This window comes from Myotis lucifugus, unplaced genomic scaffold, assembly GCF_000147115.1.
Source record: "Myotis lucifugus unplaced genomic scaffold, Myoluc2.0 scaffold_85, whole genome shotgun sequence".
Classification (NCBI taxonomy): Eukaryota; Metazoa; Chordata; class Mammalia; order Chiroptera; family Vespertilionidae; genus Myotis; species Myotis lucifugus.
The window spans coordinates 1766342-1791078 of record NW_005871133.1 but is presented as its reverse complement, the minus strand read 5'-3'; the positions used below and the strand labels follow the sequence as shown (position 1 = coordinate 1791078).

The following is a 24737-nucleotide window of genomic DNA, read 5'->3' as shown; positions in this document are numbered from 1 at the left end:
TTACCTATAAATTGATGATAATAGAAGTAGCTACCTCTTTTAGTGGTTGTGAAGACCAAATGAATCTATTTATGTAAAGCGCTTAAAAAATGCCAGGCACTGTATACACTAATTCTTTGTACTTGTTCTTATCATGTTCTTTATCACTCGCTACCTATGTGATTGCATCTGGTCTCGGTTGCTTTAAATTCTGTTTATACACTGTCAACTCTAAGTTTGTCTCTAGCCTAAACCTCTGTCATAACTCCAGAATCATATATTCAACTATTAGGCTCAACACCTCAATCTGATTTTCTAATGATTATTACACATTGAACATGCCATAACTTTTTATGTTTATCTAGGTTTCTTCATTTCAATATATGGTGACCTCACTATTCCAGTTGGTGAGGCTTTCTTTCTACTGTAGATGCAATCCAGTGGGAAATCCTCTCATTTCTACCTTCGTATCCAGAATCTAACCACTTCTACCCACCCCACTGCTACCACGCTAATAGGCTCTTCTGCACTGATATCTTCTCAATACTGCAGCCACCGTGCTCTTGAATGTATATATTTTAGCTGTATGACTTTGAACAAGCAACTTAACCTTGCTAAGCTTCATTTTGGCCATCTGTCTGTGAAACAGGAAAGTAGCAATATCCTCAGATTACTGTGAAGATGGAGAATGCTTGCAAAGCATATTATAGATTACTGGCAGCTTTTTGAAAATGAGTAAGTGGTGGCTATTAAAAATTCAAACTATTTTTTTGGATGGAGACTGCCTGTAGTTTCTTTATTTTTAAAAGTATGGAAATTAAAAAAAATAAAAAACTCTGAAATGGCGTTGGATTCCATAAATACTGTCTCTCAGGCCAGGTGCGCAGCTAGAACACAAAGATGGAAAGAACATGGCTCCTCCTTCAAGGCTGCCACAGGCCCAATGTTAGCCACAACGTAGTGTTGGGTGAATGTCCAAATGAGAAAGGTAAAACCAAAGAGAATAACAAACTTTTCCAGTAACCCCAAAGAAGCCCTATAGATGAAAATTGAGTTTATGAATAAAAAATCTTACAGTTATGTATATGCCTCTATCTTCCTTTAAAATTGATAATCCATAGTAATTAAGGTTTAAGAAATGAGATTGACATAGATTTAAGTGCTTAATGGTTAGTGGTAGCCTTTATTTCTGCCACATGGAAGACACCGCTTTGTTTTTTTCCTTGTGTTGGCTGTTATTTCTTGAGCTGTGCTTGTTTTTTAGTTTAGTAGTTTGTATGTATCTGGGAAATAAAAAAGATGGAGGAGTCAATTCAATTAATTCAAAAGTCTAAAATAGACAATTAAAGTTATTTCTGTTAAATAAAAAACGTATAAAAGCTAAATATGCATAAAATAAGTGATTATAATAAGTAAAATTACACTTATAATTCAGCTTTTCTTCTTAATATAAGAATAAACATCCTTTGGACAGATAAGTTTTTGTTTTTTATAGGTTGAAGCAATGTTAAAGGAACCTCTAAATTTCTTAAAATTTTTGTTTGAAGCTATTTCTACCCATGTAAGAATCTAATAAATCAAGATATCAAGATTAAAAGAGTATGGGCTTTTATTCTGTAAGAATTATAGATATATCATGGAATTATTTTGTATCTAAACTGAGTCCTAAAATAAGTCATAGGTATTACAAGCTCATTGAAATAAGGGGCCAAATAAATTTCACATTACTTCAGTTGTAATATGAAGTCTTTTTTCACCATTTAAAAAATTGTCTATCTTTGCCCATACATAAGCAATTCACAGTTTAAATATTTGAGAGCCACTTTTTAAAAATCAGAAGTCAAGATTTAAATGTGGTATGTATATCTTTTTTTGCCCTTTTTTGTATTTGTTGTTCTTAATAAGACCCCAATATTTGAAATTTCATTGCTATAAAATATATCAATCAAAGGAAGAAATCACAGAATATTGGGTTATCTTTAAAGGATTTTCTCTCTCTAAATTGTACACTACATAGGGTGGAGCAAAAGTAGGTTTACAGTTGTGAGTACATGAAACAGAAAGTTTATTCTTATATTATTTTTATTAATTATTGTATTATTTTCCATACGAACAACTGTAAGCCTACTTTTGTCCCACCCTGTTTTGAGAGCTAGCAGGACTTGGGATTCTCTCTAAGTGGATGTAGGAACCAGCACATGTCATCCTGAGTGACACCCTTTCACTGTCCACCACTACCATCTATAATAATAAAAGGGTAATATGCTAATTAGACCAGACATCCTTCCGGACGACCTTCTGGATGAAGCCAGAGCTGCGAGGGAAGTCAGGGTCCGGGGTGCCAGAGGGAAGCCAGTGCCGGCAGCCAGGGGAAGGAAAGCCTACTCTTGCACAAATTCCGTGCATTGGGCAGAAAAACCACAAAAGCATAGGCACAGACTAAGCAGTGTATGTGAAGGCCAGGGGATTATTGTGTGTGGGCATTTGTTATTTTTTGGCCACAATGTTTTCCTCTGGTGCATAACCTCTGGCCCATGGTGTGCATCTGGGCGGGGCTCTGTGAATAAACTGAGTACTCAGCGCTAACCTAGCTGGCTTTGGTGGCAGCATGACAGAACAGGTAAAAGAAGGGTGGGCACCTCCATTATCATCAGAGCCCTGATGACATGCGCATGAGGTTCCTGCCAAGGCCACTCCTGGTTCTCCAACCTTCTCTTCAATTCTACAAACTCAGCCCCTAAGTGTACACATGTATGCATGGGTACACACACACACACACACACACACACACACACACAGTAGGTATGTTGTGGGAGGCTGCTGGAAGAAGTTTCATTCGTAAGTAACTCACTCACTGTCAAGCTAGCGTCCCAAAGAACTTTAGAATAGTAAGCCTGGGCCACCACCTGCAGCATGAGGTTCCTGCCAAGGCATAGGCTACAATGTGACTAAACCGTGCAGTGTACAATTTACACAACTGTATGTAACAGCCTAGTAGGTGCTACACACACACACACACACACACACACACACACACAGTAGGTATGTTGTGGGAGGCTGCTGGAAGAAGTTTCATTCGTAAGTAACTCACTCACTGTCAAGCTAGCGTCCCAAAGAACTTTAGAATAGTAAGCCTGGGCCACCACCTGCAGCTATGAAGGTGATGCGCTGCACATAGGCTACAATGTGACTAAACCGTGCAGTGTACAATTTACACAACTGTATGTAACAGCCTAGTAGGTGCTCTATAAATATTGGTATAACTGTGGTATGAAAGAGAGAGGGTTTGGCTGTGTTGGCTAACCTAAGAAAGCAGGTTGGGAAAGAGTGTGATGAGGGAGGCAAAGAGGAAGAGGAAGAATGAGAATGAAAGAAATCACGTAAAAGCAGCTTCAAGTAATTCCCTTCCAGTGCCTTTTCCGAGGCTCCCTCTTTTCCTGTGGACTTAGAGCAGAAACCACAACCAACCCTCAACATTCCAGGTCCCCTCTATTGTCACTACAGTAGAAGCAATAAGGTTCAATGTGAAAAGATTCGATTTTTTGACAACTTTTTGTGAAAGTGTCGTGTCTGTCCTTTATATCTATAGGGATTTATAATTGTAAAAAATTACCTGTAGGTTGTCTTACATGTCTTTCATCCATTGGTCTTTGCTTTTTCTGTTTTACTTTCCTCTCCTCACATCCGTTCCCCTGAGAAAAGGGGAGACAGATGAGGCACAAGTTCGAGGAAATTAGAAGAGGCTTTGACATGAGGGGAGAGAGACAAAGGGCAAGAAGGAAAATAGTGGGGACAGGGGAAGAGAGAGGGGAAGTGAAGAAGAAAGTAAAAAGTCACAAGCAGGAGAGAAAAAAGCACAGAAAGAGAGGGAACGTATTCTGGGTCTTAAATTCAAATGATGTGCCAGCCATCTCATCAAAAATGTCTTTATTCTTTCCAATGGAGCCTGTTGTTAAGTTTCACAAACAGGTTTCCTTTAGGGTCCTCCCACCCTTTCTCTTTTTAGCCTCGGTTTTATCAGCACAAAATGACCCTGCCCATTTAGGATTCTGAGGAATTTGATTCGTAATTGGAAAAGAAAGGCTAGTGGGGATGGGGAGGATGCTCCCAGTATTTCATAAGAATTTTCCCCTCTCTTCTTTCCTTGAATCTCTATTCTTTGTCTCATTCCTTTACACATTTGGAAAATACCATAGGTTCACAGATAAACCGATTTTTTTTTCAGCAAAGTTAAAGAGAAGAAAGGCTAGGAAGATAAGACATTGAAAGTCAAGAAGGAAGAGAGATGGACCCAGATCCAGAGAGACAAGGTTAGCCTAGGCCCTAGGCCCTGCCTCGTAGCCTTTTTGTAAAAATGCATTTGAAGTGCCTCTTTACTCAAAATCTTACTGAGAAAGGAGAAAAAGTGTGATTCCTTCAAACTGCTGAGAGATTTGAGAGAGATGAATTAGAAACCACGCCTGCAGCTGGCCATTGCCCAGCAGTGGGGTGAGTGAGAATCTGAGAGGTTAATAGGAACAGGGGTTCGTTTTCCTGCAGTGGGAGCACTCATTATTCGGGCTTCTACCTAGAGTAGAAATAGGGTAGAAATCAGATTTACAGACTCAATTTTAGTCTACACTCAGTCTAAATTCAACGAGGGGTTATGATTCCACGAATCTTTGCTTTTCTTGGGGGAAAGAGTGCTTAGCGTGCGTAAGAGGGGATGAAAGGGGAAAAAGAAGTGATTCAGAGCAGTGTGAAAAAGGGGAAAGAAATGCTAATCAGAGGGAAAATTGAAAAACTATACAATCCTAAGTAATGAAAAATGGAAAGATCGAGGAAAGAAAAATGGAAAGAATGAGAAAGTACATGAAAGAAAACAAACAGGGAAAAAAATTAATACTTTTGAGAAACCTGCATGCCAGGCTTGCATCCTATACTGTCCTTGGGACTTAACAAGCTCAGAGTGGAATTTTGCTGCCCGGGGGCTGTTCTTTGCTTTGCTCCTCATTCCCAGAGCCCTGTTCTAAGCTGCCTCTATATTTACAAAGATGGGCCACCAGGACCACAAACATATCAGCTTATGAAGTCCTAACAGTGGAAAGGGCCCCGAGACAGCTAACCATGCCCCTCCCTCCCCCACCCATATGCACACACATTTGACAGTTGAGAAAGCTGAGGCCCAGAGGGGTTGAATATGAAACAGAGGAAGTGCAGTTAGAGGTCAAAGCTAGGGCTTTTGATTCTAAGTTCAGGGTTTGATAGTTGACTTCTTCACTTTCCCAAACTCTTCCAATTCCTTTCCCAGCTTGTATCATGGACTCACTCCTTTCTAGTCGTGTTGCCTCCCAAGCTGCTGTCTTCAGTTTTTTGTGGTTTGTTTTTTCTCTTGCCCCCACAGTAGTCAGTCCATAAGTCTTGCTGACTACATATTCATGTCCTTTTTATCTCACAGCTTCTTACCTGGTTCAAACCTTGGCACCCTTCACCTGGACTATTAGGATTTCCTATCTCTACTCTGCTCCAGCTTCTCTTAGAAATTGCAATTGTCCTAAAACATAACACTAATTTTGTCCTTTCTGCCTTTCCATGGCTCCTCCTTTCCGACCAAACAGTGATGTCCACACTCCCTAGCATGGTGCAGGACCTCCACAGGCTGGCTCCTGCCTTGCATTCTGGCTGCATCTCTCTCTGTTCCTGTTATTGACCATGCCCAGCACTATCCCACCCCTTTGATTTTGTTCACACCATTCCCTATATCCAGGATATTCTTGCTTCCCCCTTTCTAACTCAAAGACTGCCTCCTTCATAGAGTCTTTCATGATTTTCTCTCTCTCCTTCTTGAGCTAAAAGTAGGTCTTCCACTTTTCTCTGAAAGCTATACTATCACAAATTTATGTTATTTATGCACCAATATGTGTACGTATTGTTATTTATTTCGTTTTGATCTCTCCCAGAGCCTGCCAGTACTTCATATATAATAGATAGGCACTGGATGCTTGTTCAGTTGAACAAAATTGAGTTTGTGCCAAAAGACAGGTGAAGGAATCAGTCACATGTAGGGTGAAGATAAAAATGCTGATTTCCTACATTAATTTAAAATGTCCTTGGCTTAAATAAGGAGCATTTCAGAGTACATGGAGAATGTACTAATTATGTGCTAATGTACTATGCGTTAGTGATAAGGCTGCTGCTAGATTGACCCTTCCCTAGAGAACGAGAGGAAATATTTGCTGATTGGACATCTCTGGAATTTCTACAAATTCACTTTGATTTCTTTTTGAAATACAATCTGGGGTAGAAATTGATAGATAAAAGTTCTATATACTGCAAAGGAGATTTTGCATTTTTATTATAAACTACGATAACATTTCCCTACGATAGTCTCAGATTCAATACAGTGGATTGTAACATAGGTGAAGCCACATGAGGTGAAGTTGATCTGGTACTTGGACCCTAATGCCTGGTGGGAAGGCCCGGAGACAAATTCCTCTTGTATAAACACCTATCCTCTAATTATTTGCTTTTTTGAGGAGGATTTTTGCAAATGTGACTACAAATATCTTTCAAGTGTTGGTTTTTAAAGCAGAAGTATCCCTCCCCCTCCCCTCCACTTAAGTCCAGCGAAATGTGCCTCTATGTTCCTTCCATGACATTCTTTTATGCGCATGACTGGAGCTGAGGTCTGCTCCACCCCCACGGTAACTCAGAAGTGGGTCAGCAGCAAGCCAGGGAAGAGCTCTCCACTGGTGCCTATAGGACGACCTCCACGTCCAAAGCTTGGGTTACAATTTTAAAATCCTGAGACATGAGAATTTGTGAAGAAAAAACTGCCAAACAAAACACTAAATGGAATCACCTGACAGCAAAGCAGAGGCCCAAGCTGAAAGCAGGAAGAAAAGGGGGCAATGACTTCAGATTTACCAAGCCATGTACTTGTGGACCACTTCCCTTTCAAATCAGCAAGGACGAGAGGCCCAATTGTTTGGGTTCTGCCTGCAGAGCTAGCCTGGGAGTGGTTCCTGCCCAGGGAGTTAGATACGGGGAACTGGGAAACCGAACCCTACCAGCACAGAAGAATGTGAAGCGAGGCCCCCTACGTGAAAGGCTCTGGGCAAGAGTTTCTTAGCGCAGGACTCAGAAGGGAGCAGAGGTGGGAGAGGGAATGCATTAACACATCTCGCTTGATTCCTTCGCTCTTAACTACTCTGCTCCAGGACCCAGAGGGCACTACCAGATACCAGGGATCACAAAGAAATGTAGTGGAATCTGTTCCTTACCTGAAGTGTTTGAATCAGTCCTCATGCTCCTGTAAAAATAAACAACACATTTCAAAACATTTGCTAGTGTAACCACAAATATCTAGAAAAGCATTACTGGGTGTGAGGTAGCTGCCCATTCTCGAAATGCTTTGTAGGTAGTAACGAAACGTGTTTGGTACATCTATGGCATTGTTGATTATAAAGCATATTAAAGTAAAATTACCTAAATTTCTCTAACATATAAGCTATCCCACCTGCAAAAGCCATATTAATAACATATAATCTATTTTTATTACCTGCCACTCAATGAGGCTGGGGTATCCTTTCCCTGCTTCCTCTCCAGCCCCTGAAAACTTACTTGGGGTTTAGACCGAGAGAAGCTCAGGGCTCACCCAAAAAGAGACGGGTGTGTTGGGAATTGTAGACTTTCATAGAGACCTAGGGATAGCTCCTAGAAAGGATGGGTGCCTGGGGTTAGAAGTTGTCCAACTCTGCTAGCTTCTTTGTCACAGTCTCTATGGCCCAGATGGGGGCCACAGAGCCTGGGAAACTTGCCAGCCCCCAAGATATGCCTTTTTGATATGTTGATTATTTTAAGCTGGTTATTTTTAAGAATCAAAAGATTCAGAAAGAACCTCTGAACCACCCCGCCCCAACCCCCTTACCTGCCTAAAGGAATTCAGACAGAAAAACCTACTCAAAGGAAAATCTGCTCGCCTTAGTGGCATGTGATCTAAGCGTGGCAGGAAGGAAGAAGCCAAGCAGAGTCAGGTTTTAGACTCCCCTCTGAGTCCCATTGTGTCTGGGTGTCCTGGCAAGATTTGTTTACCAAATGTGTGCTCTTTCTCATCCGTCTCTGGATTGCCCACTTTCCTTCTGATGTCCCAGGCGCCTGCCCTCCTTCTTTTGGTCTAGAATGGCATGTGAACCTGAACTGCCCAGTCTGTCCTAGAGTCCTCTATTCTTAGGGAGTCCCCACATGGACATATGTAATAAATTTGATTATTTTCTCTTGTTAATCTGTTTCATGTTAATTTGATTATTAGACCAGCCAGATGAACTTGAAGGGTAGAAGGAAAATTCTTTTTCCTCCCCAACACAGGTGAATAACATACACAAGTTATTATTTTTCTTATGGTGTAGTGGATAAAATAGGAGAGAAGCTGTCAGTTTTTCAGACTATTTCACTTTCAGAAATGTCTTTGGATAAAGAAGTTTGTTTTCTGCACTCCTAATTTTAAAAATTAATAACAATAATGAAAATACTTATTTTCTTAACCTCATTGGCATGCTAAAACATAAACCTATGTCACTTAATTTTCACTAAATCTGTTTCTTCATCACATTTTCAATAATATTTTGGAACTTTTGCTGTTTGAGCAAAAGAAAGTATTTCAGAAAAATAATTGCCCTTAGATAATATATTCACAGATAAGTACAAAGACATAATTATGATCCATTTCAAGGGTTCTGGCAAATGCATCCAGTTTAAATTCTAATGGATCTTTCCAAAGTAAAGGTTAAGTTAGTAATTTTCTGAGGAGTTTGCAAATAAATGTTCACAGAGCCTGAACTAAATAGGTCTGGTGATTTAAATGAAGGTTAAGCTTAATGACAAAAGTTTTCAAGAGACTGAGAAATATCAGGTAAATGTACTTTAAATAGGTGTAAATTAAAATAAAGCCTGCCATTATCCTCCATACAGCAAAGGGAAGAGTCACAGTATCGCAATTATCAAGGTATGAAAAGGAATATAAATGCTTTATAAAGTAAATCCTTCACTTCGGAAGGACCTAAAGTGACATTATAGACGGCTCCATACTCTTTCACTCATCTAGATTGAAATTGCTGAATTTACATTTTAAAGAGTAATGAATTTGAGGACAAACTATCTAACAAGGTCATTGTTTAATTTTTTTTTCATGTTCCAAAGTGCATGGTTATAAAGTGTCACTGAAATCCATGGTCTGGAAGATGAAAAATATGTAGCTCTTATTTATCACTCTCACAATGTCCTGACGCAATCCCACAAATCCTGCAATATCCTACAGATGTCCCAGGAACAAAGCACCAGCCAATTCCATTCTATTCTTAGATATTACACCTATCATTCATAATGAACATTTTAAAATTAGGCTCCAGCAAGTAATTATGTTCCTGATGCAAACTGGCAATAAAAAAGAACCCAGGCTTGATTAAATTGGGATTAAGAGGATTACTTAGAACCAAAATTTGTTTTTGCTTTGTGTTTTAAAATTTATGTATTTACTTTTCTCCCTTGTAGAGTCATCAGATAATGACTCAGGAAGCTGAGAGACTGGAGGGCAGGCCTTGAAGAATTTCAGATGTGCTAACCTTCAAGAGTCCTTTTATCGCTAAAATTCCATAAATTTTTACTATTTATATAGGGATTTTGTTTCCTATTTCTAATAGGGATCATAATAGTGAGACTAACAACAATTTGCAGAGCATTTTTCATCATATTTTTTAGCTCACAATTTTAATACTTTAAAAAGCCAATAAAAGCCAATCTAATGCTCAAAGGATTTTTTGGGCAGTGAGACTATTCTGTATGTCATGGTGGGTACATGTCACTATGCATGTGTCAAAACCCATTGAACTCTACAATACAAAGAGTGAACCCTAAGCTAGGGACTATAGTTAATGATAACATATCAATATTATTTTTTAATTCCAACAAATGTACCACACTATGCAAAGTGTCAATAAGGAAGTCTGGGGGTGGGGGAAGGGTGACAGAATGGCATGGGGTGGGTGTATGGAGCTCTCTATCCATTTTTCTGTAAATCTAAAACTGTACTTAAAAATAAAGTTTAGCCCTGACTGGTTTGGCTCAGTGGATAGAGCGTCAGCCTGAGGACTTAAGGGTCCTGGGTTCGATTCCAGTCAAGGGCATGTACCTTGGTTGCAGGCACATCCCCGGTAGGGGGTGTGCAGGAGGCAGCTGATGGATGCTTCTCTCTCATCGATGTTTCTAACTCTCTCCCTCTCCCTTCCTCTCTGTAAAAAAATCAATAAAATATATATTTAAAAAAATAAAGTTTATTAATTATTCATTTTATTAAAAGGCACTAAAAGCTAATCTAACGGCAAGGAAAGAAGTTGAAATGATTTAAATAGTTAACTTACATATTTTTTTCTCTTTTGAATCCAAATTTCAGAGCTCCTGGTCATTTAGAAACAATTCCTGAAGAAGTCTCCCTAGAGTTGAAGCCAATAGATTGTCCTGTGGCTCTAAAGGGGCTCCTTGTTTTGGATATCGGGACTGAGAACAAGCCCTCAGGAGAAAGGAGCCCTTGCTAAACTGTACTTTGTATGTAGAACTGCTTTTCATAACGCAATGGTTCTCAAATGTGAGCATGCACTGCAACCACCTGGAGGTCTAGTGCAGCACAGAATGCTGCGCCCACTCCAGAGTCTATGCTTCAGTAGGATGGGGCGGGGGCCTGAGAATTTACCTCTCTCACAAGTTCCCAGGAGACAGTGCTGACACACACTGAGAACCACTGGTGTAGGAACCCTGGATATTAAGCGGTGCTTTGCTTGAGCAGACAGCCCAAAGTACAGAAATCATCACCCCCTGACGCCTGAATACCTTGGCACTTGGACCCAGAGGCTCTAGAATTGCTAGAAATGCACAGTCCAGGGGCTAAATGCACATGACTCTGATTCCCATAATCCTTTGATTCCCTTGACCTGTACTTAGCTAAGAAAGGTGAAAGAAAAAGCCAGATTTGAGTACCAAGTACTTAATTCTTACTTGGTTAAGATATTGTTGAGTAAGATTTTTTTTTGACAGAATACCCAACTTCCTTTTACGTAAACTATTGGGAATGAATGATCAGCGACAACAGCGATCATTTACTGAGCACCTACTGTGGCCCAAGCTCTTGACGTACTTTTAGTGCTCTGCTTCTAGAGCCCTACAACCCACTGGATGTGTTTCCTGTTTCTGTCCCAGCGCTGTCCTTTAAGGACTCCCCAGAGCAGAGCTACATTTGCCTTCACCATGCGGTCTCTTGTTTATTTAGCAGTAGATTAAAATTACATAAGAATTATGAGAAGGTCTTGATCCCTGGCAGGAGAATAATGTCTAAAGTCTAGCCAGGACAAAGGTCTTAGTGTTTATTTTTGACAAATTTCCAAGGACAAAGACACCACAACCTCCAAAACCAGTTCTGTTGTTTATTAATATCTAATCAGTGATACGTACTAATGTATTGTTCTTTATTGATTGGTTGGCTGTCTGCTATATTACTTTGCTGTATAACAAATTTTTCCTTTGTGATTAGTTAAAATGATTTTCATTTTAAATTTACTTTTTAAATTTAGCCTTCTGTGGACTTCTCATACATTGGTAATTGTCACCTATTGGCATTTTCCGCCTCTGTTTAAATAACCTTTTTTTTTTTTTTTTTTTTTTTTTTTACTGCATAAATTTTGTGTTTTTCTCCAGTTCTTCTCTAGGTTCAGTGTATTAGCTAGTGTAGTGGGAACATTACTTTGAAGGTACTCTGTGGTATAAAATCATCTTTGCATTATATTCAATGCAAGTCAAATCTGTATTAGATTTGTTTAGTCTAATGTACAATCTGAACCCTTTCTCCCTCCCCTCCCTTACTATGTTACTTCCTCCTCCCATTCCCTTCCCCATTTTAATTTGTCTATTTTTTTTGAAGCAATTACCATTGCTCACAGTGACTGGCATTGTGGACTTTTTAATATCAGTTTTTTAAATCCCTACAGCAACTCAGCATGGTCAGCGTAATTCTCATTTTACAAGTAAAGAAACTGTGACCGGAAACATCACAAGCAGGTAAGACTAGAAGAGCCAGGATTGGAACCAGGGTTGTCTGACTGCAAAATTCAGTCTCTAACTGCTATGTCTTCCAATTAACGCATCCTAGCATCAGTTTGATTTTTACATTATATATGTAATCCATTGTCTAATAAAAGTATAATAGAAACATGTGTTAATAGCTACAACAAATATCAATTTATTTAATCACCAACTATGCCTAAACTCTTTGGTTTCTTACCATCCTTATTGTAAAAATAAAATACTATTATATATACATTTTTTGGAATTTTACTTTTCTAGCTTATAAGTTCTTTTTAGTCATACAGTGCTTTTCATTGAAATTTCCCCATTGCTTTTCCTAATGGGGACCTGCTGTTTCACTAAATTAACATATTATTTCCTATGTAGCCATTTTTATCCCTGCAGTTCTTTGGATTACTTACAAGTTTTAACTACAAGACACTATGTTCAAATAGGTTATTTAAAAAAATTATTTCTTTGACACATGTTCCTCTATGTCAAGGGCTGTAATTGTCTCTAGTGTGAGTTGCCAAATCACTTGTAGACAGGTCCCACCATTTACAATGACATCATCAGTGTTAGAAACATCTAATAAAAACCCAGTAATTGCTTAACTTGTATTTTTAAAAATTATTAGTGAGATTGATCCCTCTTCAAGTATTGATTTATTTTTGTCTTCTGGAGTCAATTTTTCATTCATACCATTTATTCATTGGATTCTTTACAAATTCTCATTAGCTAAATATATGGTAGGAACAACCTTTATAGATTACCTGTTGTGATTATTTTCCCATTGTGTTATGTATTTATTTATTTAAAATTATTATTTGGCAGGTATTTATAACTGTTATACAGTCAGTCAGCTTGGAACTCTATTTCCCCAGAGCTCCATTCCTGCTCATATCAGAGAAGCCATCCTGACCACCTGTATAAAAATCTCTCTTCCCTCCTCAAATCATTCTCTATTCTGTTACTTTATTTTTTTTAATCACAGCCCATTTCAGATCTCATGATATATTTTATTATCTATTATCCTCCACTGGAATAAAACACTCCATGAGATAGGGACTTGATTATTTTCACTGCTGTGTTCCTAGGGCCTAGCACATAGACGGTGCTCAGTAAATATTATTGAATGAATGAACTTTGCCACTGAAAATTTCTTCTGTTGCTTCAGTGACCAAGAAATGAACTTTTCTCTGAGACTAAGGCAATGCTACCATTCCATTTTCTTCTAGTTTATTTTAGTTTTACAATATTTTACTCTTTCCATTTGAAATTTTTTGTGCGGTATGACATAAATCTCTAGAATTTTTCTCTTTTGTGCTTCTTTTGAACCCATATTAGTTACATTTATTTTTCAAACTTTATTTATATATTCTAAACTTGGCACTAGTGTTTCTAGTGGCTATCTATACTAATAAAAGGGTAATATGCTAATTAGACCGGGAGACTTTCCGGGAGCCTTCGGATGTCCTTCCGGACAAAGCCATGGTGGTGGGGCTGAGGCAGAGGCGGTTAGAGGCGATCAGGCTGGCAGGGGGAGAGGTTGGGGGTGATTAGACTGGCAGGGGGGGCAGTTGGGGGCGATCAGGCTGGCAAGCAGAGTGGTTAGGGGTGATTAGGCAGGCAGGCAGGTGAGTGGTTAGGAGCCAGCGGTCCTGGATTGCGAAAGGGATGTCTGACTGCTGGTTAAACCGGCAGTCGGATATCCCCGAGGGGTCCCAGATTGGAGAAGGTGCAGGCTGGGCTGAGGGACACCCTACACCCTGTGCATGAATTTCGTTTAATTACAATGTGGCTTAAGATTTTATAGAACCGACTCCCTCTAGACACTTTCCATCCCCAAAAGTTTACTTGATAATCTTACCCCTATCTTTTCCACATAAATTTTATAATTTCTATGAGATATCCTATTGAGATAAATTGGTATTGTTTTAAATCTATAAATCAATCTAGGAGGCCCTGTAATATTTGCTGTCTTAAATCTACCAGCCCAGAAAGAGATCTGAGTTTTCCTTATTCAAGTTGTTGTTTAGTTCTGCCATTAAAGTTTTGTAATTCCAGATATATAGATCTCTTCTCACTTCCACTAAATATTTGATTTTTATCATTGTTTATGAAAAATACATTCTGTTTTTTCAATGCATTTTTTATTTTTTTAAAATAAGACATTAACAGAATTATTTTGTGTAAGTTTATTTTATACCTATGACATTCTTAAACTTTTTTTACAAACTAATATTTTTAATGAATCTCAAATTTTCTAAATGTGAATTTCCATTTGCAAAGAGTGATTTTTAAAATCTTATATTTATTCTTTGACTTCTTTGCCCTACTATACTTCCTCTTAAATTATATTTTATAGAAATGTTAATGGGAACATAATTTAAGAACAGTTGCAAAATTTCTTTATTAAAATAATGTCTCTGATTTGGAGTAATTGTTCTTTACTGTGCTAAAGGAAAATTCTTCTATATTTTGTGTCTTTATTAAGAGCATCAAAATCTCTCAAATGCATTTAAAGTGTCATGACTTTTCTGCTATTCGAAATTCAAATAATGACTTCTATTGACAGTTTCCTTAATTTGGTATTATTTGCTATATTTTGCTTCTTAAGGGCCAATGAATTTAGCATTTATTGCCACAGGTAGGATTAATCTAGAATTTTTTTTCTTGTGCTGTCTGCCAGGCTTTACAATCCAAATTATTTGTTTCATAAAATTAGGAAAATAAAACATTTTTTTCTATATTTAAAAGATTACAAACATCTGCTAGATGATTTTGAGTGTCCAAAAACTGTCAGAACTATGTCCTTTTCTTTTATGGGAGCTCTTTGATAAAAACTTTCTGTTTTCAAGTTTCGATTGTGCCAGTTTTGCCTCTTTGTGTTTTTGTTAAAGTCATCTATTTAATTTAGGGTTTCCAAGCTATTAAAGCAAAGTTGTATATAATCTTTCTCAATAACAATTTGCTAATCTTCCTATTAGCTGATGTGACACCTTTCAAGTTTCCAATTTTGCCCTTTAAAGAAAAAAAGTTGTATGGTGGTTTGCCCTTTTTTGTTGTTTATTCTTTTTGAAGAATCAACCACAGTTTCTATCACTTTAAATTACTTAAAATTTGTATTGTTTATTACTTTTTTTAGTTTTGTTTTCTTGTTTCCCCCTGTTCCTTTTTACATTAAAAAAAACTTATGAGCCCCACTGGCATGCCTCGGTGGTTGAGTGCTGACCTATGAACCAGAAGGTCATGGTTCAATTCCTGGTCAGGGCACATGCCCAGGTTGTGGGCTTGATCCCCAGCATAGGGCGTGCAGGAGGCAGCTGATCAATGATTCTCTGTCATCATTGATGTTTCTCTCCCTCTCCCTCTCCCTTCCTTTCTGAAATCAATACAAATATATTTTATAAAAATAAAAAGAATTTAGACATGATTCATTGCATCCCTTGTTTTCATTATTGCTAATATAAATATTTAGATCCAAATTTTCCTCTGGTTTCTTTTTAGGCATTACTCCAGAATGACCAGATTAACTTTAGTCTTTATAATACTGTAGTACTCTCTCCCATTCATCTTGCAATTGGATATTAAAGTTATGAAAATAGTTTTTTTTTCAGATTATTAAGTTATTAGTTGGAAATGTAGAAGAGTGTGAGGGAAATGTGGAGGAGAAAAGATAGAGAAGTATAAAGATAAAAGAAAGAGCACCCATCATCACTCTAGAAATCCAGGCCCCCTAACTCCCAAAGGTGGACCCTACCATTCTTGTTTATTTTCTTCAGCACACACAGTGACACCGGGCAGGCAGCCCAGAATGGAAATAAAATTTAGATGAGATTGAACCAAAATCGGGTAATTAAGAGTTGACGATGTCATCATTCGATTATATTGTATCTATGCCCGAGACTCCAGCAACAAACGCCCGAGTTGCAGGGATCTTAAAGCGTCCACTCATTTACTTTACCTCCCATCGCGGCACCCCCGGGGCCCCCCTGCCTCACGCACCTGGATTCTCCAGCCTTGAGAGCCGTGCTTATTTCCGAGGTCCTGTCATTCTTCTCTTCGCAGGCATCTGGCTCACTCTCTACTGGCGTCAAGGTCGTTTGGAAACATCTTTCACCTTCGAAAGTCAGTGTTACGTTTGAGATGGTGACGTGTTTCGAGAATTCTTTGAGCTCATTCTTACTCTTTGTATCTCGTAGACACCCAGGCTTCAGACATTTTTCCAGTTTTTCCTTTGAAAATAATAAGCAGCAGCAAATCAGGTGACAGGAGAGCATCATCGAGAAGTAGATGACTCATGGAGCCATATCTAAAACAGCAATCATTTCATTCAGACTTACTCGATGCACAGGCGCAGTGAGGAGGGACTGACGCTTGCTGTCGCATGGCCCGTGGGGAGGCCAGGTGGGTGTTGGGGGCTGGCAGTGTGGGGACCCAACGCAGCACATTGAAAAGCACATGTGGTCATGTACTGAAGTCACCTCTAAATGACAGTATTTCCTCTCCCCGAATTGTCAGGGAAAGGAAGGTTTTCTAGAAAGGCCTTTCTAGGTACTCCCCAATCTGAGGCTGTCCTTGGTTTAAGAGCATCTAATAGGTGAGAAACTACCTAAACCTTAATACCCTAAAATCCTCCCGTTCTAATTTCCTGGTTTCTGTTAATGCAGCACCTCTCTGAGTGGCTCGCTGCCTTCCTGGGACTCGAAGGCTCAGAGCAATGGGCTGGCAGGTTCTGAGTACTGTGTCTCTCTAGCATCGCCTGCGTCTGCACCAACTAGTCCATCACCTCTGTTACCTTTCCTGGAAAGTTATTTTCCTCTTAAAAACTTCATTTTAAGTCTGACAATGAAAGAAATACATATTTATTATAGAATAATTTAAAAAATACTATCCTATATAATAAAAGGCTAATATGCAAATTGTCCCCTGGACCAGGAGTTCAAGCAGGAGTTCAACCAAGTGGCAGGGCTGGCAGCCAACTGCCCGCGGCCCCTCTCCCCAGCTGGCCCAGCCCCATCGGCCCCTATCAGGGAGGGCTGGCTGGACCCCACCCGTGCATGAATTTGTGCACCAGGCCTCTAGTAATATTTAAAGTAAAAGGAAGAAAATTATTGCCAGCCTGATGCCACTGGCCAGAAATAACCACTCCTCTGGCACATTTCACTCGGTCCCTGTGCCCATTTATTTACTTTGTATGTGTGTGTTCTGTGACCATATTTCTGTTTCATATGCTACATTTTTCACTTAATGATTTATTATAAACATTTTCCTTATATCATTAAAACTTGAATTCTTCTAATTAAAAATGAATCCTTTTGTTGTAGGAAACAGTAAACTCAGAAAAGTGTGAAGAAAACATGAATTGCTTATAATCCCCCAATCCAAAAATAAACTGCTATTAATAATATGACTTTCCCCCTTCTATTATCTCTGTACCGTACGGATCACATTCTTCATTTTTTACTCAACTTTATATCATGAAGATTTCTCCAAGTAAAGAATAATTCTTCAACAATTTTAATAGCTACAGAGTATTCATTCATTTAACAAATATTTACTAAGTGTCTATGAACTTGCCAGATACATACTACAGTCATTCCTGAATTAGACAAATATGGGGCCTGCCCTGCATGGATTTAAATGGATTTAGCCATTTTCCCTGTAGTGTACATTTAGGTTACTTTCATATTTTCATTTTTAGAAACATGGTATGAATGTGGAATGATTAGCATCTTTATAGCTAAATCATCATTCCTATTTCTGTTTAATTCCTTTAGAAAGATTCCTAGAAGTGGAATCACTGAGTCAAAGGGTATATTTTAAGGTTTGTAGTAATTTTCTTTTCTTTTAAAAAAAAATATTTTATTGATTTTTTTACAGAGAGGAAGGGAGAGGGATAGAGAGTTAGAAACATCGATGAGAGAGAAACATCGACCAGCTGCCTCCTGCATACTCCCTACTGGGGATGTGCCCGCAACCAAGGTACATGCCCCTGACCGGAATCGAACCCGGGACCCTTCAGTCCACAGGCTGACGCTCTATCCACTGAGCCAAACCGATTAGGGCAGTTTGTAGCAATTTTCATCCCTACCATAAATCTATGTGAATTCCATATTACCACAGCTTCACTAACATGGACTACTTTTATTCTTTGGAAGGCAGCTATGCTCACCACTATACCACCAACGCCACACTACTTTTATTCTTTTAAGTAACAGTTTTACAGGTTAGATTCTTTCTAAATTTGAATTTCTTTGATTATGAATGAGGTTAAACTTTTCCATTGTATTTACTGGAAGTTTCTTCTTCTGTGAAACTTCTTCCTTGCCCGTTGCCATTTTTTTTTTAAAAAAAATTGTGGGCCCCCTGGGCTTTTCTGCAGTAGTCTTCAAATTGATTTCTTTGCCTACAATCCATTCTGCCATCAAATTAATCTTTTAAAAACACAGCTCCTTGCCCTGGACGGGTGGCTCAGTTGGTTGGGGAGTCGTCCCATACACCAGAACGTTGCAGGTTACATCCCCAGTTGGGGTACATGCAGGAGACAACTGGTGGATATTTCTCTCTCACATCAATGTTTCTCTCTCTCCCTTTCTCTCTCCAAAAATCAATTAAAAAAAAAATCTCAGTCTTAAAAACACACACACACAAACCACAGCTCCTTCACACCCTTACAGAAAGGGCTATTGTGGCTAAGGTATGCCCAAAGACCGAAATCCACACTTCTTATTTTGGCATTCAAGGTTTGCAAGCAATTTTTCAATTCTGTATCCTATTATTCTCCACATATATTAAGCTCCAGCCGAACAGGACTAACCATTCTTGGATATGGCTCTGCGTTTTTCTACTTTCTGGCTTTTTCTATAGCCACTCACTTCTTTTGGTATTTTAATTTCTATCCTCACTTTTCCCTACTGAAGTTTCATCCCATCCTTCAATGTACTGTATCCTTTTATATACATTTAAACCTTAAAATAGCCCTTACATGATATTCATATTCTCATCCTAGAGATGAGGAGACTGAAGCTCATGCAGGTTCAGTGACTTGGCCAAACCACGCTGCAGCAGGGCAAGATTCCAAGCCAGGTCTCTGACTCTGATCCCAAAGTTCTTCCCATCCCACCATAGCTTTCTGACATTGGGGTGCGTTTGGTGGTAAGGATGGTCACTGCCTATTTCAAGAGACACCTGACAACTCCTTTACACCAAGGATCAGATCTCATTATTAAAATTAGAACAAGTTCCATGGCGTTTTGATAATCACCATCAGGGAACTAACCAAGAGGAGCCATCTTGGTGATCACCCTTGTTCTTGATGACTAAAGAATGAAAGTCTTCCATGTCACATACCTTTTCCTCCTGCTTGGCCCTTAGTATGTCATCATTTTCAAATACCACTCTGACCCCCGAGCTGTTTGTGCCGTCATGGAGGTCTGTGACTTCTGTGACTTCTGTGAAAATGTTTACATCTGGGGCCTCAGTGACCTCCTGCTCTGGAACATCCGTGACATCCGTGACGTCGGTGATGACTGTTAATTCTGAGAAATCAGTGCTCTCCAGGCCGTACACATGGTCTGAATACATGTACGGATGGGAAGTCTGTACAGCCGTGAATTCTGCGATATCCATGATGTCCATCGAGCCCGTGATGTCTGTGCTATTTGTGAGTTCCGAGAGGCTCGAGACTTCCGACACTCTGGAAACTTTGGCTTTCTCCTGGTTCAAGAGGGCGATGAGCTCTATCCACTGAGAAAACAAGGCGTCCTGTTTGCATGCGGGGGCGCAGAGCTGGAGGTAGTAGGCTCGACCACTTGCCAGCTTCACTTTGAGGCGCATTTTCTCAGCATCGTGCACAGACAAAGTCACAAACTGCAGAGGGAGAAACCTGCAAACAGACGCAGAGGTCACCTGGAGGCCAGATCGGAGGCCTCTCAGAAGGCCTTTCCTGTTACGTTTTATAGCAGTTTGTAGAGTGAGACTTAGGACAGTGATGGCGAACCTTTTGAGCTCGGCGTGTCAGCATTTTGAAAAACCCTAACTTAACTCTGGTGCCGTGTCACATATAGAAATGTTTTGATATTTGCAACCATAGTAAAACAAAGATTTATATTTTCGATATTTATTTTATATATTTAAATGCCATAGAAAAATCAACCAAAAAAAAAAAAAATGAGTTCGCATGTCACCTCTGACACGCGTGTCATAGGTTCGCCATCACTGGACTTAGGACAACAGGCTGGTCTCCCACACAGGCCTGGGTAGGGGCAGGCAGGGACCTGGCAGTGCCTTCCCCTGGCCACCAGGTCCCCAGGCTGGTCCTTAGTTTAGGAGGCTCAGAATGTTCGTTTTCAGTACATGTCATCAGGCTGCTGGGGGTCATCCCACCTGGGTCACACTTCTAAGACTCTGACATACTACAAAAATCAGAGAACCAGCATTTACCACGAGAAACTGTCCTGTGTCATCCTGCAGAGTTGAGACTTAGAGAAGGTGGGTGATTGGCTCTGGGCTGCACAACAAGTTGGTGGCTTGAGACACAACCAGAGCTAACTACTTCTGGTAGCAGTTAGGATGTTGCGGGGAGAGGGGCATGTTCTACAGAGGCAGTTTGAGTTTTTAGTTCCTGTTAATTAAGTTCAATTGAAATAAAAGTTTACCTCTTGTTTGACTGCCAGGTTGGCATAAGCCATGTCCCCAGTTTCGAGGGCATGGCTCTCATTTGCAGCAAGGAGCACAAGTGAGAGCAATTGCCCGGAGCAATTGTCATCGTTGTGTCCATTTTCAGCTCCTCGGGGACAAAGCCCATTTTCTGAAACATCCTTCACCTCTTCCCTTTGTAACTCACCTGGTGAGCACCAGTTTCTCTGGAGAAGATCTCAGGAGACTCTTAAACCGGGGTTCTCTGTCCTTCTGGGCCATGGGTGTGAGATGTGCTAGCAGCATCACGTTGGGGGTCTTGTGGGTGTGGCTGGAAGAGCAGATGGCAACAGCCACCCAGTTGGCTCGGTTATGAAGGTAAATGGATTCACCTCTTCTATTGACCTAAGGCAGAGAACAGGGAGAGGGGTTTTCTGATGAGGTGCATGGTCCCGACTACCTTGCTTACCTGTAGGAAACAGGAACAATGAACCATGTGATGCTATGTTCACTCACTCGCTCCTGTGACTTCTTGGAGCTCTCACAGTAAAAAGGCAGACATGGCTCCTGACTGTGGAGGTCTACCAGGGAAGTGAACACTGAACAACTATGCCACTCATTATTATTATTATTATTATTATTATTATTATTTAATCCTCATCTGAGGGTATGTTTATTATTTGTTTGTGTGTTTAGAGAGAGAGGGGAAGGGAGAAAGAAATAATAGGAATAATGAGTTTTGAGTATTTTTGCCTTTGTTGTGAATGTAATTTAATTGGAAAAATTTATAGGATTTAATTTTTAATAATGGCTGTGTTTAACAACCTCTGGCAAACTTCCTAAACACTCACCAATCGGCCAGTCCCAGGCACCCTGGCCATAGGGTCAGAGAAGTCTCCCCGAGAAAGGGACCTCACTGAGACCTGAACAAAGTGGCAGATAAATTGGCTGTGGGGACAGAACTTTTAAGCTGAGGAATTGCATGTGCAAAACCTAAGAATCTCAGCCAGTAAAATCTTCGCAGTTGGAAGAGGAGGAGACTGGAAAGTGGGTGGACAAGGATATGAAGGAAGCCAGAGAAGTTCCAAGCAAACTTGGTTTCTCAGCTGTATAATAACTGGCTCAAAAAATAAATCACTTAAAAACAAATATACTCTAAAAGACATCAGAACCCACGCTATTGATTATCTACCCAACACCATGCTCCTTTTCCGCCTGATGAGCAGAATTCTGGTTTTGTCTGGTACCCACCCCTCAGAGATGGTGTCCCAACTCAGGGGTTAAATTATGATTGACTTAGCCCAGCCAGTGTGGCTCAATACTTGAGTATTAAAGTCACCAGTTCAATTCCTGGTCAGGCCACATGCCCAGGTTGTGGGCTCAATCCCCAGTGGGAGGCATGCAGAAGGCAGCTGATCAATGATTCTCTCTCTCATCAATGTTTCTATCTCTCTCTCCCCCTTCCTCTCTCTAAAGTCAATAAAAAATATTAAAAAATTACGATAAACCAGTCATGCTGACCCATCCCCTTGCAAGCAATTGCTTTTAGCAGCAGCATGTGACCCAGGCCTGGCCAATGAGACACTAGTGGGGGCCTCTTGGTGGCCCTGGGAAAGGATTCCGAGTCCTCACAGAGTTGTAAGGATGAGAGGCATCTCTTTTGTTGCTGGCAGTCACTGTCTTGTTTGCATGTGATGCTCGGGGGGAGCTAACTTGAGGGTGACAGAGCAAAAGGAGGGAGCCTGGGTCCTTGACTCCTGGTGGGCAAGCTGATGCCCTGAGGCTCTGGCACTCTGTTTGAGATCATTGTTATTCTTTTTCATTTAAACTTGTTGACTCAGGAACCTTAGTAGCTTGCTGCATGTTGAAGGAAATAACCTTATCCAATTATGATATGGGGCCCTGGATGGTCTGTAGAATGCTAATTGGCCCCTACCCCCGTGTTCATGAGAGCATGCAAAGGTTATTTGAAAAGTGTGCAGGAAGAAATGTGAAAAAAAAGAATAGTAAGTACGAAGCACATGGAAAATAAAGTACGTACAATTATGACTTATTACACGTGTTCTGGGCAACACTGAAGCATCAGTGTTCTTTGAGGCATCACTTTCTGCCTACGGTTCTGGAGGGGAGGAGGTCTCCCGGGCTCCCAGGGGTCAGTGCAGAGAACGTGTTTATGGAAGATGAAGAAGTAAGTATCTGTGGTCATCTCTGTGGCATCAGCTGAGGAGCTGTTTGAATGGATACGTTTCATGTTAGACTTGGTTGTGGCATTTCAGTGAAGTTTAGAGGTACAGCCTACACCATTGAACTCATTTCCCTATTTCTTTGTCTGAATATATATATTTTTAAATATGTTTTAATTGACTTCTGAGAGGGGAATGGAGAGGGAGAGAGGGATAGAAACATTAATGATGAGAGAGAATCATTGATTGGCTGCCTCCTGAAAGCCCCCCGTTGAGGATTAAGCCCGAAACCTGGGCATGTGTCCTGACTGGGAATTGAACCCTGACCTCCTGGTTCATAGGTTGACTCTTAACCACTGAGCAACACTAGCCAGGTTTGCTTGAATATTTTAATGTTGAATGTTCAAAGGAAAGTTAGAACTGCTCCCAAATGCATTGAAATATAGTTTCATTCATAATGTAGATACATTTTTATGAAAGGAATTTTTTCTCCCTGACATAATTTGACAATTGTATTTCACCTTCAGAACTAAAATCCAAAATTCACTTTAAATCCCAGTTGTGTCATAGATGTTATTCTTTAAAATGTCTTCTAAATCTAAGAAAGGAATTATCAAAATGCTTTCCTGTGGCAGGATATCCTAAAAATGACTACCGTCTCTTCATGTAATTTTGAGCAGATTATGATAGAAAATTATGGTAGAGTGAGGACAGAATTCCTAGGTTAGAGTTGGGAAAATTTAAAATGAATTTTTACTTAACATTATAATTATTTTCAGTTGTCTAAAGTTCCAAAACCGTTCCCTTTAACTGTGTCACACATTCCACTGCCACGTTTAAAACAATTCCCCTCCCGACCTTTTCAGTCATCTTTGAGTAAGTTAATGACTGAAATTATTGTAACATAATTCAGGGCTGGAACTTTTACCTGGATAAAATTGCCCTCTAACATGGGAGGAGATACAAAAGGGGCATACTCTCCTCCATCCAACTTATTTTTGAGATCTCCGGGACCGTGCGAGGGTGGGATGCAGATGGCGTCTCGCTCACTGATCCTCATGGTAAGCTTCCTGTTGCTCTTCTTCATTGTGCTTACACACAAACACCAGACAATCGACAAAGTGGACAGACAAGGAACAGATGCAGAGAAAATTTAACATAACATGTAAGTAGCTTCACTTATTCATTCATTCAACAAATTTCATCAACATCTATGATATGCTAGGCGACGTGCTGAGCACTGGAGATACATCTGAGAGGCCTGATAAGATCCCTCCCCTCAGGCAGCTTATAGGCTATGGGGAAACAGAGGAAGCAAGTTCAAAATCAGATGTGGCTCTGGCCAGGGAGCTTCGTTTGTTAGAGCGTCGTCCCCATGAGCCAAGGTTGCAGTTTTGATCCCTGGTCAGGGCACATACAAGAAGCAACCAATGAATGCATGAGTAAGTGGAAGAACTAATCGGTATTTCTCTCTCTCTTTAAAAAAATGAAGATGTTGGATGATAAAGGCCACAGAGACTGTGGAACAGAGATACCTGGAATATGAAGTTCCTGGGGTATAGGGCTGGCAACACTAATTAATTAGGCTGGTTAGGAAAGGCCTCTCGAGGAGGCCTCAAACACATGCCCCATGTCCCCTAAACCATTCTTTTCTGTCTTCTTAATTAATGTACCACTACTCTTTCCATCATTCAGAGTTCACAGTCTCCTCCTCCTCCCCCTCTCCCTCCTCCTCCTCCTCCCCCTCCTTCTCCTCCTCCTCCTCCTCCTCCTCCTCCTCCTCCTCCTTCTTCTTCTTCTTCATCTCTTCTTCTTCTTCTTCTTCTTCTTCTTCTTCTTCTTCGA

The 24737-nt window shown here is 40.1% G+C and overlaps 1 protein-coding gene across 1 annotated transcript; it reads right to left on the bottom strand.

Moving 5' to 3' along the window:
• Positions 1 to 23979, bottom strand: FAM71D (family with sequence similarity 71 member D). Its single transcript, XM_014457769.2, has 6 exons — positions 23821 to 23979; positions 20918 to 21114; positions 19423 to 19957; positions 16075 to 16304; positions 7242 to 7270; positions 1 to 1262 (listed from the first exon to the last, which is right to left on the bottom strand). The coding sequence occupies exons 1-6, from the start codon at positions 23977 to 23979 to the stop codon at positions 1240 to 1242; spliced, it is 1173 nt and encodes a 390-aa protein (XP_014313255.1). The 3' UTR covers positions 1 to 1239.
• Between the last annotated feature and the right edge of the window lie 758 nt (positions 23980 to 24737).